The following is a 19,756-nucleotide window of genomic DNA, read 5'->3' on the forward strand; positions in this document are numbered from 1 at the left end:
ACTGTCATGTCAAAGTCTGGTAATTAAACAGCTTATTTGAACAGCGACAAATGTTTTGCAGTTAGAACTATACAAAAGGGTATGTTGTTTATAAATAATTATTATATTCCTCAAAAAGCAATTTAAAGCCTCAAATAATTGTGTTACTTTATAACAGGACTGCTGACAACCTACAAATAATTAGACTTGCTTGATTTGTACCACTATACAAGCTCCAGCAATAAATCCTGTGTTCACATGTTCTCTAGGAATAAGCCAAAGTCAAAGCCAGACAAATTAAGAGTCTCAAACTTCGGTTGAGAAGTTCTTCTGAAGTTCCACGGTTAAGATATGAACAGCCCTGAAAACACTGTTCATTCAACAGACCGTTTCAAGTAACATCAGCATTGTAAGACAGACAAACCTTGGGTGGCGAGGTGAGGGCATTGGCACATCCTTCATAGGCATTGTACATCAATTTTTCCAAGTTCTCCAGATACTGTAGAAGGAGAACAAGCCTAAGCTGGTTGCTACCGTGTCCTTCGTCATTGTCTGCAGTAGTCCACTGGCTAACATCTTGGTCAGGGTTTAATGTATGGGCTGCAAGACTCCTAATAATACCTACACGTTTTACCAAAACATGGAAAAAAAAAGTTACCAGACAGTATTTTATTTAACTGTATCAAGGCATAGCAATGCTAAAGTAAAATCTCTCAAAAGTTAATACTAATTATGCAACATTGCATTTCTTGATGTGTCAGACAAAAACATGCTAAAATCTATAATCACTGAAAAATAAAGCCATTGTGCTTCTTGCCTTGGACATGAAGTTCTCAGCTCAATCTTACCAAAAAAATCCCATTAAAATAAAACTATATTTTTTACATTACCTTCAATTGTTTGAAATGTATCTTGGGCTCTACCCAGAGGAGTTCGTAACTTCGAAAGAACAGTAAACTGAGCTGCTTCCCAAACAGCCCATTGCCAAAGGACTGCATCAGTCTTCAACAGATTACGAGGGATGGTTGGTTGATCTCTCTTATCCAGTCTTTGACAGCTATAGAATAATCTTTCTAACCAATTATCCTTCCTGAAAGAAAACATCAGTAGGTAAACACAAGTTCATGTGTTAACAAGTTTATACTGCACACACTTCAGCTCCCTGTTGCTCTCAAACAAATCTCATAGGATTATTTCCAAGCAGCAATGTACATAGGCAAACATGCAAAAAAGTGCGTGTGAAGATATTTATAAATACTTAAAGAGAAGTGTAAAAACAATGATTAAAGGTAAACCAATGTAATTTGTAAAGACAATTACAAATTTTAAACTAAATATAGCTTGGAATTGTTTGCTATAAATTCAACATCCATGGATTTCAGTTTTAAAAGAAGTTCTTACCCAGTTCGGTGAGAGTTTCCATACAAAATAAAACTAATGACATCAGAGAAATCCTGTGGGTGGAATGTATTACTTGGAGCTTTGCTCATATGACTTCTAATAGCCAAAGAAATTTCTTGTATTTCTGTGTGGGTGCGGTTACTGCAGGAAGAGGGGGGGGGAGGCAGAAAATAACACATGCTATAATGTACGTGAATAAATCAAAAAAAGTTGTGCAAAAAAGTTACACACACACATATATATGTGCAATGACTGGAAATAAGTATACTCTTTAAGAGTTCTTTGAGACAAATTGCAGGACATAATATTGCTGAAGCTCTGGATAACACGGCCCTTACAAGTATTCATATTTGCTGCAATAAGTGCTGCATAGTTTATCAAATTTGTTAATTACTTTGTGTACTACCTATTGTTCTTAAACCTGTAACAAAGTAGAAGAGATAGCAAGACACTTCAATCTTTTTGATTTTAAATTAAGACAGTATGACGACATTTGACTGGCATTGTTTTTCAGATAAGTGTCACTGAAGAAAGAAACTAAACCACTCTCTATATTGAAGTTAATCTGAACAACCTACCTCAACACAACATCTAAAGGAATTGACTTCAGAAGTTTTCCAAAAGTTTGTCTTACACGAGCACCGCTATGTACTAGTTGAACACGACACACATCAACACACCTGCATCACCAAAAAGGAAAAAAGGTGATAACATTTCCATTAACAGCATAATTCAAATAATACACAGAATTCTGTGCAAGTACCTTTGTAAAAGGTCATCTGGGAGGGAGGAAGACAGGGCATGGAGGCTACTACATGCTTGAAGACAAATGTTCACATCTTCCAGAAGGGCTGAATTAAGGAGTTGAAAGGAAAAAAAAGTTATTCTTGCTAGAATTAGATAACTTATGCATTACTCTGGTTGTGGTAGAACATCTAAAGACATTTTTACAGCATAGCTGGTAGAAGAAGACAAAGGCTTTAAGCAATACTTTTCTTTTGATTTCGTTGACTGGTTTTACTATAACAAGTAAATGCTCAGTAATATAAAGTCACTTGTGCTACATGTTACTTATGGGCCTTTTCTGACAGCTGACAGATTAATCCTTCTATGGTCTCCATACATTGGTATTATACACAATATATTTCAATAAGAAAAAACTAAGGTAAAGTTAGTAACTCCTGGCCTTGGGAAGTTACTGCTCTTGCTAGTATTATGCTACTAAAGCATTTGTTCCCATATTTCTATTTCCAGGTTTTAAAATCCAAAACAATACATCACATTATGGAATGGTTCCACTGCTTTTGATAAAATAAAATTAATCTTATAAGTAAGATTTGGCACATCACTGACTTTTTTGGTAGATCAATTTCACAATCACAAATTATTACTTTAAGAAAATTAACTGTTTGCATAAGTAATAGGTAGGGATCCATTTGAGAAAAATTATGGAAGGAGAGTGTAAGTTTTTGCGCAATACAAACCGGAAGCATCCCTAAAAGTAAATGAAACAAGTACAGTTACAGACATCAGTGGTATATGACAAGGTCACTTATGCACTTAATTATGCTATGTAAAAGACAGTAAATAAGTAAAAATATGCGGTATCTTACTGTTTGCTAGAAGTCCTTTACAAAACTTATGAAAAGATGGAAGAGAAAATAACGGTGCATATGTTTCTGATTTTTTCATCAGAACAGCCACTTCCAAAGCCCATGTCATAAGTAGTTTCCTTCAAAAAACAAAAATATTAGTCACTCTATATAGTTACAGAAAGATATCTTTCAATATAACTTAAACTACTTCACGTTACAGATGAGTATTATACCATAACTCATATTTTTTAAACAAAAGGTTTCGTAACATAAAAATGTCCCTAGTTTTCACAGCATTTTGGTAATACAGTATTGTAACTATCGTAAGAGGGTACTTTCAGTGAGCAAAATAGCTCTGCTTTTACTGTATAGATCTTATGACAGTTTCAATTTTTCTAGGTTTCATACATAAAAATGAGCAGCTACTTTTTCCATGGGTATTTCATTATTAATGTTTCAAAAAACCCAAATACTTGACTAGTTAAATTTACCCCAAGTTTTACAGATGAAAGTTATCCTTGTTTCTTGAATTAAGGCATTCTACTGGGGGGGGGGGGGAAGTCTCCTGATTAATAAGAAAATGTTAGTTACCTGGTATCTTGAGTAAGGTTATCCTTCTTAAGCAGTAGTCCCAAAAGGTTTAGTATGATAGAGAAATGTTTTTTTGTTGCTGTGGTTACAGTACTTATAACTGCTCCATCAAACAGAGAGGGAGAGGAAGAACTGAGGCTACTGGATATGAAATGGTCGTGCCTGAAAAGGCAAGGAAAAAATCATAAAATATAAAACCACCCCAAGATTAGGGGTACTACCTTAAAGTATACAGGAGGGGTGAAAAACAACAACCACACCCCCCCCCCCAAACAAACACACAACCAAAAACCCAGCAGCAAAAGTTAATGTACACCCACACAGTAACCACATTATGTCAAAACCCAAGTATTTTGATCCCTGGCCTAAAAGAACAAAGCTACAATTTTACATCAGTCCATGCAGCCCAGTAATCTGGTTTCAACTGTTGCTGGTATCAAATGCTTAGTGAAAAAAACACCAAAACCAAGAAGTGTACAGAGTAACAGTTAAACTAGTATATTCCCTTACTTTGACAACATTTCGTAGTAATAAGGTCCAAAATGTGTTTAAATCTGTTTAGATTTCATTACCTCTCCTAGATCTCACAGTAAGCAAAATAGTAAATAATCTTTCCTTATTTACTTTCAGTAGAGTTCTCCCTCAGTTATCTCTATTCAAATACAAGACTTCTAATCTGCCTTTGAATAAAATGCCAAATTTTAAGCCAGGATATGCTTTCTTGGCTGAGATAGAGACTCCCTGCAATCAATGAAAGTAAAAACTGATTAGGGAAGTTTGGGCAAAAGCTTAATTGTAATAGCCTATTTAAATTCATCCCTCCAACAATATATTCTATTCAGATCAGTCCACCCTAGTGCTCTTAAAATACTGATGAATTATTAATCTTCATACCTGGAACAGTGTGAATATAACGTATAGAGTACTGCATACTGGACAGCAGGAAAATGAACTGCTATGTCACCATGAACAATCATCAGATTTTTACTCAGTAGTGCAAACACAGTCGGTGAAAGGGCCCACATCTATAAAACAATTGCAACATAAGCAAAGAAACATAATAAATAGGATCTATTTTTAAGTGTAGTTTCCATACCATTAATTATTGTGTTTTGCTTCTTCCCAAGGGAAATAATCTAACTCTTATTAATTTTCTGACCTTAATTGAGGTGGGGGTTGGTCTCTTCTGCCAAGTAACTAGCGATAGGACGAGAGGAAATGGCCTCAAGTTGCGCCAAGGGAGGTTTAGACTGGACATTAGGAAAAACTTCTTTACTGAAAGAGTGGTCAGGCCTTGGAACAGGCTGCCCGGGGAAGTGGTGGAGTCACCATCCCTGGAAGTATTTAAAAGACGTGTAGATGAGGCGCTTAGGGACATGGTTTAGTGGGCATGGTGGTGTTGGGTTGACGGTTGGACTTGATGATCTTAGAGGTCTTTTCCAACCTTAATGATTCTATGATTCTATGATTCTATTTTCTTTCCCCTTTTTAAACAACCTGTTAAAAGCAGTTTATGTTTTTATCTGGAAAGATCTGGAATAAGTGTTTTCACATAGCTGATATACCACCAGAGGACACACTAAAGCTGCTTTTATCTGCCTTGATTTTAAAAAAGAATTACTATGACAATCTTAGAATCAATCCACGAATATCCCTGGTAAGATACTCTTCCCTTGAAAATGCTTTTCATTATGCACCAACTAGAGATACAATCCACCCATTCTGTTTCCCCTGAGTTTTAATACCGGAAGTTTTTCTGTAACATAAGTTAGGAAATATGATCATTTTAATTATACATATGTGCACTACTGGTGAAATACATTATGGTATATTTTAATTTTAAAAATATTTTCACACTTATTGCACAAACTTGATCTGTAGAGTTTTTACTCACCCCAATTAATGAGTTTTTAGCATTTCCAATAGTACTTAAAGCACTGAGGTCAAATATAACAACAAACTTTGCATTATCCACATTGAATATATGCTTCTTGAAAGAGTCATGCTGGATTTCAGAACAGGCCTCAGGAAGATGTAAACTATAGAGAAGACTATTTAGAGCACAGGTCATTTCTCCTAGAATCAACCTGTAAGCAGTCTCCAAAACAGGAATGTTCTTCAGGCTCAATACGGCTTGGTATACAGCATGGGCTGCTGCAACAACCTTGAGAATATAAAACAATTACAGTAATAATTGATTAGCATGAAATCATAAAATATATTTATCATCAACATAGAATTTAAAATTAGCTTCTTTATCTAGGAATAGCCTAGTCTGAAACACATACCTATCTTCAGTTTTCTGTAATTAAGTACTACTTACTTACAGAATCTATTAATTACTTTCTGGATCATCCACATAACACGCTGAGTAGAAAAGCCACATCAACTAAGGATTTCTCTATCTGGTACGATGGCCAACTTACCAATTCCTTATCAAATCTAAATGCCAAAACCAAGAACTAGCTACATCCACCTTTTCAGAAGTTTCACAGATATATAGTTAAATAAAAAATATATTGAAGATTAACAAAGTTTTACAGCTTAATAAATATATTCTAGGAAATTCATGAAGGCTGTTGTAATACACCTGTAGAAGTCACTTAGTCTTACCTCTTTCTCCTTATGGTAACGAAGAACAAGTAGTTTAGACTCTGGTATAAATAATTTCTCTACAAATGATGATGGTAGTTTTGTATTTATTTGTTCAACAATCTGGGGATAAAAACCAAAATGGTAAATATCTTTACCTGAATTAATCTTTATTAGAATAGATTATTAAAGATTAATTAAAATACTGTTTTTGTAGCTTGTATACACTATATCTAGAAAAAACAGCTTCCCAGCAATGCAAGTATTTCGTATTTGCTTTCCCAAATTCACATTCAGAGAATTAGTTATTTTCAGGCTTTAACAGCACAGCCGAGAAAGAACGTTGCGTGATTAATTTACATCGATGCGGGTTTAAGAGTTTGTGGCCTACCCATTAAGAGCTATGTTTTGAAGAAGTCTGATTTCCCAGGTCATGGCATAAATTGGTAAATAGAACATATTAAGCACTAAGATTCTGAAATTCATCACGTGGTGTTGTCAGCTGCAGAGGCCAGAGAATGGCACTGTCCAACAGTCAAGCCAGACAGGGAGGAAGAAAAAAAAAAAAAAAAAAAACAAAAAAAACCACAACACCCAAAACCAATTTTAAAACACTAAGGCTAAAACTAAACACCACTTTAATCCACAAGCCAAATGCATAAACAAGCAAGCAGTACAAGCTTTACAGAAAAGAATACAAGCATTTAGAAGAGGAATTTCTTGCTTGTGATCAGAGTTTTAAATATTTATCTAATACACACACAAAAAAAAGCAAGGCTACTTAGAAAATAGTATTTTCCAATGCGAAAACCGCAATATTAAAAGTATGTACAAACCAGTGTCAACAGATTCAGGACTGAAATTATATAATCAGTGCCACAAGTCTGACAATTTTCCATTTGGTCTAATCCATATGTGATGACCATGTCACAGTGTATGGTCATACTTGGATCTAGGCTGCCAAGCAAAACACCAACACACTCATTGGCAGCTGTAAGTACGGCTTCAGAAAAGAATACTTGGTTTGCTGCAGTCACACATCTCATTACTCTGTATAGAACCTGGAAAATTAAAAACACACCTATATTAAACTCCACTAAAAAGAGACAAGGACTGCATGCTATTTAATTATATTCACATCAAATTGATATCCTGTCCCATCACCTACTCTGCAGCTTGGTAAATTCTGTCAATAGAATATTCTGAATAATGCACATCATGGCATTACACTTCAGAAGTATAAGAACAAACAAACCTTCAATTGCCTGGTTTCCTACTCAGTTAAAGACCTAGAAAACCTAAATTCTTTATTCAGAATTCTGTTCAGTTCCAACTGATGTCAGCAGAACTCTTGTTGTAAAAGACAGACTAGTATTCTTTTCTTGAGCTTTTGCCACAAGAACCCTGTGCAGATTAAGACACAAGTTACATAACTGTCTTGGCTTTAATTGGGAAATCCATACACTTATTTATCCAAGAAGTTTTGCCCCTCACCGAACTCTGCAAGGGCACAAATTCCAGTTGTGCAGCTCATGCAGCAACAACTTTGATTTTGACTGCAGGTATTTTTATCTTTTTTTTTTTTTTTTTTTTTAAAATCATCCACACCCTCCACAGTTCCTGGTAGAGAAGTATAGCAGCTACTTAGCACATTATATAGTATTTATTCTGAGTTTACACCATCCTATACTATACTTAGAACAAAAGGACTTTGCTATCAGATTTGATAGATACAATTTCAGCATGGATAAAAAACCCCTACATTTTATGAAAATCGAACTCATAATTTGAATTCAGTTTTAATAGCATCATAGCAATCTGAATAAATGGTATCATTATGGTTACAGAGACAGATAACACAAGCATAAACCTAGCTGCATGAAGTCAAAATGCCTAAAAAAAGTTAGTCTCTGCTATATGACTCCCATGTGCCACTATCACAATCTATACCTTAATATTTAATAAAATTCTTGTAGCATATTTCTTCAAGAAAATACATTTGTTCAAAGCTGAGCATAAACATATTTACATAAAATTCATAAACCTAAACAAACTCAACAGTGAACAGCATCATTATATGATGATAAATCATGTTAGCCACAAAGAAAAACAAAAAGAAAAACCTGAATTCTTACATCAGTTACATATGCTTCCGTAATTGGTGGTCCTCTAATTGGGCTGAAGCGTTCCCCAATACTCCTCACCACAGTACTGAAAACCCGAAGAAGTGCAGCCAGTTTAGGTAGTGATACTGAAGGAGGAGGAATATCTTCATCTACTGATTCCCCAGAAGCCACATGGCTGAGGTCCTACAGCACAGAAGTTTTATGTATCAGTACACATCATTAACAGTTATAATACATGCATAAAAGATCAAAATGTGAGATTGAAAATACTTCATCTATCTGTTTTCCAGACATGTTATAGATATTATCCAATTATAGATACATTTATCCAATATCTCTAACTTCACATACATACGAAGATGGGATATAGGCACACAATGACAATGAGCTAGTCACAGAGCAGTAATGAGATGCTGTCATTAGTTTAGCCACTGAAACAGAGTACTCAGACTATATCTTGTAAATTAAAACAAAGGCTTATGATGTTCCTGGCCCCTGGAACATGATCATCCATATTGCTGCACTGTTGCAACAGTTGTCTGCACACTTTTACCACTCTCCCAAACAATTCCCGTCCACAAATTGGAGTCAGGATGTTCGAGTGGCCATTCCCATCACGCTGTTTACATGCGGCTACCTTGATCTGGACACCATGAGTTTACTAGCAGGCTACTTCATGCCAGCTGGCATCAGTGCCTGGGAACATTCCCAGAAGTGCTGATCTCATTAGTATAGATATAGCTTTGGTCTACCCCACTGTGAGATAAAAACACACTAGCTGGAACCATCTCCTCCATTATTTAAGTTAACGCACGTTATCTTAAAACTCTTCCATGACTGAGAATATGCACGTTGTCCAGTTCAGCAGACAAGTTGATAAGCAGCGACTTACTGCACTGACTAATCTCTTTCAACTCTGTGCCTGCGGTCACAGCAGCACAGGTTTCTGTGGCCTTGACACTGCTAAAGAGATCTGTGAATCCTCTTAAAGCTGTACCATCAGAAGCCTTGGTGTACATATAAGTACACTAACAAAATCAATTTATTTATTTTGCTTTGAGTGAAACAGGTTATGCTGGAAGTATAATTTCACCTATAGGATCTACATGTTAACATATAGAATATAGCATAATCTAGTTATAAACATATATACATATGAGCACATATACCTCAAGAAAAAGACAACACTCCCCCCCCAAAACCAAAACTCTTCCTTTAATGACAGCTTCAGATAAACTCTACGCCCTGTTAACTAAGCAAAGGTCACAAAGTCAAAACAAAGTATATTAGATGAATGTACTTTAGTTTTCTATCAGTTCCTGCTACATTATTTCATGCACAATATAATCTGTTACTTTATTTACCATTAATCTACAGAAGCATTAAGAAGCCCTCTCCCCACAAGAGTCACTACTTCTGAAAAACTCTGAAGTTGGACAATTAGAGAACATACCAAGGAAAGACGATGAAATGTCTTCACTGCAGCTTTTTAAAAATGAAGGCAATTTTTATTTTTATTATAACGTGATATTCTCAACCAACAATGGCTGAAAGCCTGGGTATGATACTATTTAAGTAGTTCATGAGGATTCATGTAGAACTGTCATTGTACATGCCTTAAGTATACTCCATAATTTGATCCTCTTTTCACCAGGAAAACCATATAATTTTATGTTCTACAAATGTAATACATCCGTAAGAATCACAGCTGCGGATTTATTAAGAAATCCACAACAGTTAACTCTGGTATATACCATAAAGTCTTGTTTACCTCAGCATAAGCTTCCATATCTTCTAAAAACTGACCCAAGAGCGTGGTAGAAAAAGTAAGATCAGCCACCCAAAAGGGCTCCAAGCTCTGCAGCCATCCTGTATAAAAATACCAGGGCAATTAAAACAGGGGAAGAACAAGGTAACATACGAAAATTAAATTTTAGTTGCATATTGCTGAGGTAAAAGTTGCTAAGGTTAGAGAAGGTCATCTACGTGAAAATTTTAACATAAGTTGTTTTTAAAATAAATATAAATTGTATTTCCCTCTTTTGTCCCTTTGACAAATTCATTTTAAGGTTCAGTCCTGCCCCACAGCAGTTAAATATTAAGGATAGAATCTAGGACTATGACACAGGAAACAAAACAGACTTGCTGTGAATAACTGAAGACAACTGCTATAGCTATAGGAAGAAGTTTCCCAATTTCTTAAATGCCAGTACAGTACCTTTACCACAAAGATTTTCTAGAAGTACATAGGATAAAATATATTCTTCCACGGAGAATATATTAAGATCTATAAACTTATTAAAAATTATTAAAAAGTTACACAAAACAATTGATGTTTAAATGTAACTTGAATAAAGCATCCCATTTTTCCAGGTACAGCATAAAATGGCAAATGCAAATTTACTAAAAAATTAGGAACAAAGTCTCTTGTTATGTAGCCAGAAACTCTTTTTGGTTTTATGTCAACTTCCATGTCAGTAGGACCAGACTTGTGTAAGTAAACCCACATCATCTGCAAGCCAGAGTGGACTACAGTAGTGACTCTTTGGCCAAACTTACCGGACACCTGTTGCGTCAACGAAGGTTTCTGAGTGTGATCTATATGCCACCCAACCAGTATGTCCACTGTGTCCTGGAAGGCAATTTTGAAAAAAGGTGAATTACCCAATTTGCGGCACCGATGTTTCTATGTGAGAAAGAAAATACAGAGGACAAAGTAAGCTTACCCTAAAATTGGTGCTGAAAATGTGCGGGTAGCATCGGGACACCAAAAGGATGCACTTGACACATTTGCACAGTAACTCTGGTGTATCCACATTTTCTAGAATGGACTGCAGGCTGGTCATTACAAGCTAAAAAGTAAAGCAAAGCCACTAGACATTTCACTTCATTAAAACAACACGTGAAAAAGTTACCATATTAACCATAGCCAAATTTATTCAGTGTTGGACACTTTAGCAAACTACTTTGATTCAAACAACAGAAACATCTCAATACTGTTTCTGCAGGAAGGAAAAATGTAGAAAGCATCACGTATGCTGCATGAAAATAATAATTTCAAGTGGGCATTTGCTTGAAATATGGCAGACCCAGGTTCAAGGCTTGGGGACACTGTTTTCTTTAATTCTTTAGCCACAGAACAACTAGTTGTTCTAAGTTCCTGTTTCTCAAAAATTTTGGCTCTGTAAAGTAAATATTAAATTGGAGCACAGGCGTGGACAGAGTTGTTCTACATCCAAAAAAACAGACCCTAAAACTTGAACTAGGGGACCAGATTTGTCTGCACACATCCTACTCCCTCTCAGATCTAATTACAATTCAAGTTAGAAATTGTAAATATGAGGTAGCACAAAACAATCAACAGTTGGGTTTTGTGTACCATTCCACTTAAGTTCTCTTTTTGGTCTCAACAAGATTCTTTCTCTTGGATCTGCAATATGTACTAAAAAAAGTCGCATCAAAATATATATCATCCTACAAAGACTTGACATTCCTTTCTAATGTAATCAGAATGAAAGAATCCCATTCAGTCAGAAAGTTCCCTCTCAGTTGTAATTATATTTACTTATTATGCCAACACAGCATTACTTATTGTTCATCCCAGTTTAAAAAGCTGATTCAAGCATTGCACTGGAAAAATTATTAATAAGCCTGTTTTAACTTGTAGTCTTACCTGCATTAAAGACGAAAAGGCTTTCTTTTCCCCTACAGTCTCCAGTGCTTTGTAGGTTGCACACAAATAAAGAAGTTTAACTTCATCTTTTGTGGATGAGCTGAATTTGCTAAAAATCCATTTAAAGATCTTCTCAGCTTCGTAGCTCAGAGAAGCACAAAGAAGGCCAAGACAGCAAGCTCCTTCCTGTCTCAGTTCTTGAAGCAATTTGCTACTGTATTTTTGGGGAGAAAAAAAGGAAATGTGAAATCTCCAGACATGAGAGCAGAACAAAAGAAACCATGAAGAAATTAAAACATTTTCTGAAGCAGAAAAATATATGCATGAATGAAGCTACTTGTCTCCTACTTAATGGCAGCAGTGATGAAGCTAAAATAAAAATTAATAATCTGAAAAATCTATGAAATATTATTTCTACGGAATAAATAAACTTGAATAAAAGCATGCAATAAATAGGCCATTCTACTTGCAACACACTATCCAAGGAAGAAAATTCTTAACATACAGCTGACTTTGGGTAATAACACTGAACTAAACACCAAAAGGCTCCACGCACCTGAGCTCCCTCTACATATGCTCTTAGTCGGACATAAATGAATTAAATCAGGTTGTAAAAAAAACTTAAGTTCAAGTTGCAAGCTAGACAACCACAGCAGTGCACTACTACACCCAGGTGATTAAACATAGCTGAGACAGACTTCATATTACCTACAACATAAAAGCCACACTTGTGCATTCAAATTCTCTCCGTGTGAAGTGTACTCTAGACAGTCTAACAATATTGTTGATATGCCTAAGAGAGTCTTAACTCTCCTCCAGTTCCGTCCTGTTATTGCAATGTCACACCCATGCAATGAATGTGAATGAATTTCGTTCAACCTTTCCCCCCTCCATTCCATTTCTATACTGAAATCCAAACCTAACACTGCCATTGTTTTTCCTCTTTAAAGCCTTCAAACTGCTTAGTTTTTCCAGCTTACCTTTCATTGAGTACATCATGAATGGCAGTCAGGATATTATCCAGTTGTTTAACTAGTACCTATGATATAAGATACATAAAAGGCATAAGCATAATAATGGCATGATAACTTCTGCAAACTATGTCCTGTTTACACCCACATTAAAAACACCACTGCCAATTCTATTTGCTAATAGAATGCTATTATGCTTTCCATGGCCACTGCAGACTAGCATGAACTATATTAAGTAATACTGCAATATTATCCTACATGTTATATTTCATATTTATTTACAGTAGCCACAAAAATACACTGGCAGCCTGCTATCAAGGTTTGTTCTAAGTTTAGTTCTTGCTGAAAACGTTACATCACAAATGAAACGCTCTCCATACAGCTCATCAGTAGCACCTACTGAAGACCTAGTCTCCTACACTAATAATCAATTGTATCAGCAGAATATTTAATAAATCAGATAATACAATCTGAAGTATTAAAATTTCTCCTTTGGCAATCCTGACTTTCAGAGAAATGGAATACTATTTTGGGGGATGAAACATTATTGATGAACCAGTGCTTCTCAGTAAAAACAACCAGAAATACTTGTTTTTCTAACATGCACTAAAAAAAAAAACCACATTAGTGAGTTCAGTTGCAAAATAATACATTAGCTGCAACTGTATAAGATATTAACAAAAAGTTTTCTTGATGAGTTAATAAAAAGGTTTGTTCTCTTTTCTTCAGAAAGATATTAATCTTTAACACAGTGCATGTTACCTAGTTTTTGTTGTTAAGTTTTGAGCAACATCACTCTTGGGGCAGAGGGCGGGGAGAGGGAGGGGAGAAAGAGGTCCACATGCTTGGCTCCTCAGAACTCACAAGGACATTTTAAAAATGTGCCTGGTATCTGCAAAAGATTCTACAAAAGAGACAGGAGAAGGCTTCTATACAATTTAGAAGCTGAGGCACAATGCCATTATATGACAATGCCACTGCCTAGTGACTTTTACTACTTCACTTTGTCAAACACACTGACATTTCAACCCTGAGAATGAAAAGAACTCTGTTAAACTACACTTAATAGTGTCAAGAACTGCAGAAGCTACTGCTAGGTTAAACACTGTCCATTACAAAATTCTAGGCTCAACATCATGGATATCCCTTGACATCTGATCTTGTTCTCATTAGCGAGCTGGGAGAAGTTTAAAGAAAAGTTTCGCATTGACAAACTTTTAATATTCTGACCACTAAAAAGTAAAAAGTTTGACACCACTGAGTTAGATATTAGAATGGCAATTCCAATATGTTCTGAGATACCAATAAACTAAATAAAATGCAGTAAAAGAAAAACCTGGGGAAAATGCATTGAGAATAATGGAAGTAATTAAAAAAAACGACAGAATAATTGTGGAAAGCATTTACTCCCCAAACCATTGTATTAAGAAGGATTTTGTTTCAAAGGAAAGCTGAAGTGTTAGCTAGGCTTGCACATGGTCTGCTTATACCTAGGTGCACAGAACAGAAAAGTCTCAACGTTTAAGTGTCACACCTTTTGGAAAAGAGCACAATTACCACTGGTTAATTAATATATAATGAGAGAATGAACCAACTTTTTATAAATATGGATAGACACATAACCCACAACTGAAATATCACAACGCTGCCTGTAAATGAGTGGCAGGGTATTAAAACCATCACTTCCTGCTTTTTCAATACTTGGAGAACTCCTAAGCTCTCCAAAACAGTGAGGGAGATGTGTCAGACAAAAAACTCTTAATACTTTACTTCAAAGTAAGTAATATTAAAAACATATACCCACCATGGGATACTTCCCCCACCACCCCCAAATCCTTAAGAAACACTTGAGGATATTAGAGAGTTCAACAACCCATTAAAAAACCCAAAGATGTAATGAAAACAAATATTTATTTGGTTCTCTTCCCATAAAAGGGAATCCACATACAAAGGTGTTTAGCTAGAAAGCTGAGTAACTCTAACATGAGCTATTCACAAGACTGTATAAATATCTGCTTATTTTTAATTTAAAATACAGAAACAGTTCTTGAACAAGACAACAATACATTTTACTTTTTTTCTTCCTCTATTTCCTTGCTGAAAGATCCAAAGGATATTGCTAAGACCAGTCAAAAGAACCCACATGCATGCCATATTTATTCCTACAGCTCATGCATTCAGTAGTTTCCTTTAAGGCAATACATCGTAAGTAATCAAGCAATAAAAAATTTCCTGAATGCTGGAAAAAGGACAGGCAATCCAGGAATACACTCTCCTTTATTGTAGAAGGAAATTCCTTGTATATAAGATATTTCTCGCAGACATATCCCAATACTCAGATTTTTAAAAAGACAGTTTTATGAAACAAGAAATACTCCAGTGTTATGGAAAAAGTAAAAATTACTAACCAGCTTGTTTTCTGGTTGCTGAATGAATTCTTTCAATTGCTTTACAGTAGCCAGTCTTCGGTCTCTGTCGTCTTCCCGAGTAATCCTCCGAAGAAGATTTGACAGTCGAGACTCGTCAGAATAAGACAACGATCGCTCTGAAAAAGAAATGGCAATTATTTCTTTTCTCTACAGCATTTGATCAATAATATCTGTATTGTCTGAAATATGTATTTATGGACTCAGTAAGTCAGAATAGTAATTTGAGAAAAAAGTAAAAAAAAAAATCCTGATTTGTTTTAAAGCTAATATGAGGAAAAATAAATAAATGTAAAATTGAATTTAGCTACCAAAATATTTCATTCCTTCCAGTGGACAGCCCAGTACCTGAGTAGAACTCATTCAGAACTAAGTAGAACTGTTTTACTTCTACACAAAAACCTGGATTTAGTTCCCTTCTACATAAATGGAACTGAAAAAAAAAGGGGCCTGGTAAGGTTAAATCAGACCTCTGACTAAATATATAAACAAAAATAATTCAACAAATAATATTTAAAGAAAACCTTGTGGAAAAAAAACAACAAGCTGCTTCTTGAAGCAAAGAACCAGATTTAAGCTCAAGCAACTACCAAGAAACAAGACTTGCTCTATCATGTTGGCGCAAGAAGAAAGATTATGAGTAGTCCTCTGATAGCTAGCAGGGTTCTGCTTTGAAAAGGAAAACTGATCTACTCTTCCTCTATTGAGGAACAAAAGTATACAGTGTGCAGAGGTGCAGTGGCTATTGATTTAAGTGGATCATAATACAGGAGAATTAGCATCTTCCTAAGAAAACATTTCATTTAAGTTGACCAATAGCACTACTGATAGCAGTGAAGGTCACAAGTCAGTTTACCTGATTTAGGTATCAATTACATGAACTTATGAGAATAGTTCATTTCCCTCATCTGCAAAAAGGAAACAAACTTTCTTTTGAAAAGTTTAACATTAGATATTTCATGGTGATTAAAATTAGAGGATTCATGGAACATGACGAGGTTTTCTTAGTCACCATGACTCTTACGAGAACACCCAAGACAACTACAGACAGCTTTTTTCTCTGGTATGTTACACATCAGTCATGTGATGAGAGCAGCCATAAAGGCAACCTGGTTATAATAGGAAGGTTATAAAGGAAAAATACTGACAGAAGATGATGTCTGCCAGCCTGGGAACTGCTCGCCTGAGAACCCGAAGTGGGAACCTGGAGCATCCTTGAAGGGCAGCTGGGTACCTAAGAACCTGAGACATCCCGAGATGCCCTTGATAAACACAAAACCAAGAAACTGCAACAAACCTATTGTCTGGAAAGATGAAAAATAGACTGTCATGGTAGAAAACATCCTGGGAAAGCAGGAATCGGCTATTGGCTGTTCCAGCTGAAAAACAGTAGTTGGTAAAAGCTACCGGTGGCTCCAGGTGGTTGCGTCCTACACCCCCTTATGTCTCTAACAATATAAAAATAACTTGCTTTCTACCCAAAACAGAGCTTCTCTCCGAGACCTCCCCCTGCAAAGACTTTGCTATGTGACATCTCCTGGACAGATCGGACAGATCGCTGGGGACGCCTGATTGACTCCAGGCTCCGTGATCTTTGAAGTGAGACTTTGTCTGTCATCAACTGGCCCCACTCCTGGGAGAAGTTTGATAAGTGCTGTACCGGTAACACTTTGAATAATATATATAGGTATATATATATGCATATAAGTAATTAATCCTACGTATACACTTGCTTTACTAGTGGTAGTTTGTAGTAACTTGTAATAAAGAAATTCAAGAAACAAAAACCTTTGTGTCCTTGTGTATTACAGAATCCTATGAACCCACCCACAGGCCAGTAACTCTTATACGTCATGGCATCATCTACAGGAGGGCATGTCTTCTGTATTATAGTCATGAAGAGTATTCTCAACCTTATTTTCATGTCTTTATTTTTTGAATTTTAAAAGAGAGTATGAATAAAATAAGATTTGATAATCTGTTTCTTGCCAGGCATCAGTTTAAGCAATTAATTTTGAAGACACCTGACATTCTGAAGGATTAGGCAGGCTTAGCAATCATTAAAATAGCAATAAGAGTCTGAAGGATCAAATCTACGTTTTGTTCCTAGCTAGCACAACTACACAAGACGTGTTGAGATGTTATCTGACAGGCATGAAGAGCACTTCTTTTAAGATGTTACTGATTTTACAGAAGACTAAGGCATACATATCCATTTAGGAAGAATTAAGATTCTTTCCCCTTGCTTTATCTGGAAACCAGTCTTCAGTAGCGGACAAAAAGCCATCTGTCTGGTGAGAAACATACAAGGAATCGTGATCAGCAAAGACACCTTCTGAAGCAGTATCTGAGGTCTTCCTGAGATGGCACCTCAGAAGGTGCCAGACTAATAACTACAATCCCTGCTAGATGATCACTTACATCTGAAGATCTCCTTGTATTTCTGCCAAGAGTTGAGCTAGCAGCTGTAGTCCAAGGTTTGCCTGCCAATGGTCAATATATAGCCAAACTTCAGAAAGATGGACCTAGCGCAGTTACCCACCTAAAAAATTTGATCAGCCCTGGAGAAGAAAGAAAAGGACTACCAGGAAGAATGCAGCCTGCTTGGGGGTATATCACATCTACCATTTTCTTTAAGACCTGGGCAGTAGTAGAAGGTCACCAGACCAGGGAAAAAAAATTTTTTTTTTGAAAGTTCAAATGGAATAGTTCGGAAACAAAACATATGCAAACAAGAATGAAAGTTTTTTTAAAGCTTGGTTACAATGGAAATGAACACAGACTACAGTACACAAAATAAAAAGTGCAACTGCTATTCATGAATAATTCCATGTGAAAACTCTTCTGCTAGGAACGTATATTACTGAATGTATCTTGAAAGCTTAAGTGTGTGTAGATTCGGTTCAGCTTCTTTCACTATTAGACTGTCTACATGAAGCCTCTCAAAACAGCAATTTGAATCTGTCCTTGAATAATTCAATGCATTGGCCACCCCATAATACAGTCCTTTCCAAGACAACAGATGTGCCTCATGAGAAAGAGCAAAGTATATTCTACAATATTGCTACAGCTGCACTCTACCAACGCTAACCTGGACCAGGAACGCACAGTACACATCACTTCTCTTCTGTCACTCCCAGTTTGCACTGATCTCCGACACTCAGCAAGCACATGGGAAGATACACCAGCACAGCTGGGTTAGGTCACTAGATACTGCTCTTGAAGGGCAAACCAGGATGCAATGGTTTGGAAAACACTGAAAATTATTTTTACTAAATAACTTTTTTAAAGATATTCTAGATCTTTGCAAGGTCCCTAAAAAAGTGTCCCCTCCTGTCCCTAAAAACGTTGCTTGACTCTTCAGTGTTAGATGAAAAGTCAACAGTAAGTACAAGCCTTGAATTAATTAAATCCACAACTTGCAACTTTTTAGTGTTGTCTTCTCTGCATTTATCTTTTTGTTTGTAATATCTTCATGGAAAACTCTGATTTATTTTGAAATATGGTTGTGCTGTTCTACATACAAAAAAATCCTAAAACCAGAACTGTATAAATAAAACTACTACCACCAAGGTTACTGGTATGAGACACACATTTAACCGCTGCTAGAACAAGACTTACTGTTCAAAACTCTCTACTAAAAGCAGCTTTGTTTTTATTCAGTTAATATCTGATGAACATTGGCATTACTCCCTAAGAGAGTAAGTGCTAGCTGTCTGTTGAGCCATAATCATAAACTAAAAATAATTTTAAAAAAGAATAAACTAACCAAGAGCATGACTGAGGCTACACTAGTCAAAGCACTAGTTAATGAACACCTGTATGACTTCCACTTTGTGAAAAATCAGCAAGGTCTCAGGCACATGCTAACTCACTCACAAAAGACAACTATTTTAAAAATTGCTTAATGTATACACTAACAAACAAGAAAATATAACAGAATTTAAAAATAAGATCCTGTTGCAACATAATCCCACTGTATTTTGAAGATGATATGAAAAATCAAAATGACTTGCTGAAACCTACAACAATCACAGACAGCCCAGTTAAAAAGGAGAAACTCTTGAAATCTGACATCTAGATGACAGAATACGTACCGAAGCATACAAGACATAGGCAGTGATTTCAGTCATCCAAAATTATAGTTCCTAACATTTTAAGGATTAAAGAGGTGCTCACATACCTAGGAGAACAGTCTGAATTTTCTGCCCATACTAACTAATAGTAAATTCATACAGAAGCCCACAACCAGAAGTATTATTCACAGAGTTCTCTATTAGACAATTCTCTATTTTCTCTACATAAACGTAATTTAAGACACTAAAAGGACTGAATAATTTTTATATCAAGACACTAGAATGGGATTATAAAGTCTGAGTTTAACCCATTCCAAAGATGAGGC

At 35.8% G+C, this 19,756-nt stretch overlaps 1 protein-coding gene across 1 annotated transcript in view; it reads right to left on the minus strand.

Annotated features, from left to right (window-relative positions):
• The window catches only part of SMG1 (SMG1 phosphatidylinositol 3-kinase-related kinase), a gene marked incomplete at its 5' end in the record, with an annotated part of 59,003 nt that overhangs the window by 33,932 nt on the left and 5,315 nt on the right, over positions 1–19,756 (minus strand). The window contains 18 exons of the mRNA XM_009577821.1: positions 404–600; positions 870–1,069; positions 1,381–1,521; positions 1,959–2,060; positions 2,144–2,231; positions 2,994–3,112; positions 3,567–3,728; positions 4,461–4,591; positions 5,461–5,730; positions 6,180–6,281; positions 6,995–7,219; positions 8,294–8,467; positions 10,056–10,153; positions 10,844–10,916; positions 11,011–11,136; positions 11,958–12,171; positions 12,938–12,996; positions 15,337–15,473. Of these exons, the coding sequence (XP_009576116.1) occupies positions 404–600; positions 870–1,069; positions 1,381–1,521; positions 1,959–2,060; positions 2,144–2,231; positions 2,994–3,112; positions 3,567–3,728; positions 4,461–4,591; positions 5,461–5,730; positions 6,180–6,281; positions 6,995–7,219; positions 8,294–8,467; positions 10,056–10,153; positions 10,844–10,916; positions 11,011–11,136; positions 11,958–12,171; positions 12,938–12,996; positions 15,337–15,473 (2,618 nt within the window). The remainder of the gene's footprint in view (positions 1–403; positions 601–869; positions 1,070–1,380; positions 1,522–1,958; positions 2,061–2,143; positions 2,232–2,993; positions 3,113–3,566; positions 3,729–4,460; positions 4,592–5,460; positions 5,731–6,179; positions 6,282–6,994; positions 7,220–8,293; positions 8,468–10,055; positions 10,154–10,843; positions 10,917–11,010; positions 11,137–11,957; positions 12,172–12,937; positions 12,997–15,336; positions 15,474–19,756) is intronic.

The sequence above is a fragment of the Fulmarus glacialis genome, unplaced genomic scaffold, assembly GCF_000690835.1.
Source record: "Fulmarus glacialis isolate BGI_N327 unplaced genomic scaffold, ASM69083v1 scaffold8465, whole genome shotgun sequence".
Lineage (NCBI taxonomy): Eukaryota > Metazoa > Chordata > Aves > Procellariiformes > Procellariidae > Fulmarus > Fulmarus glacialis.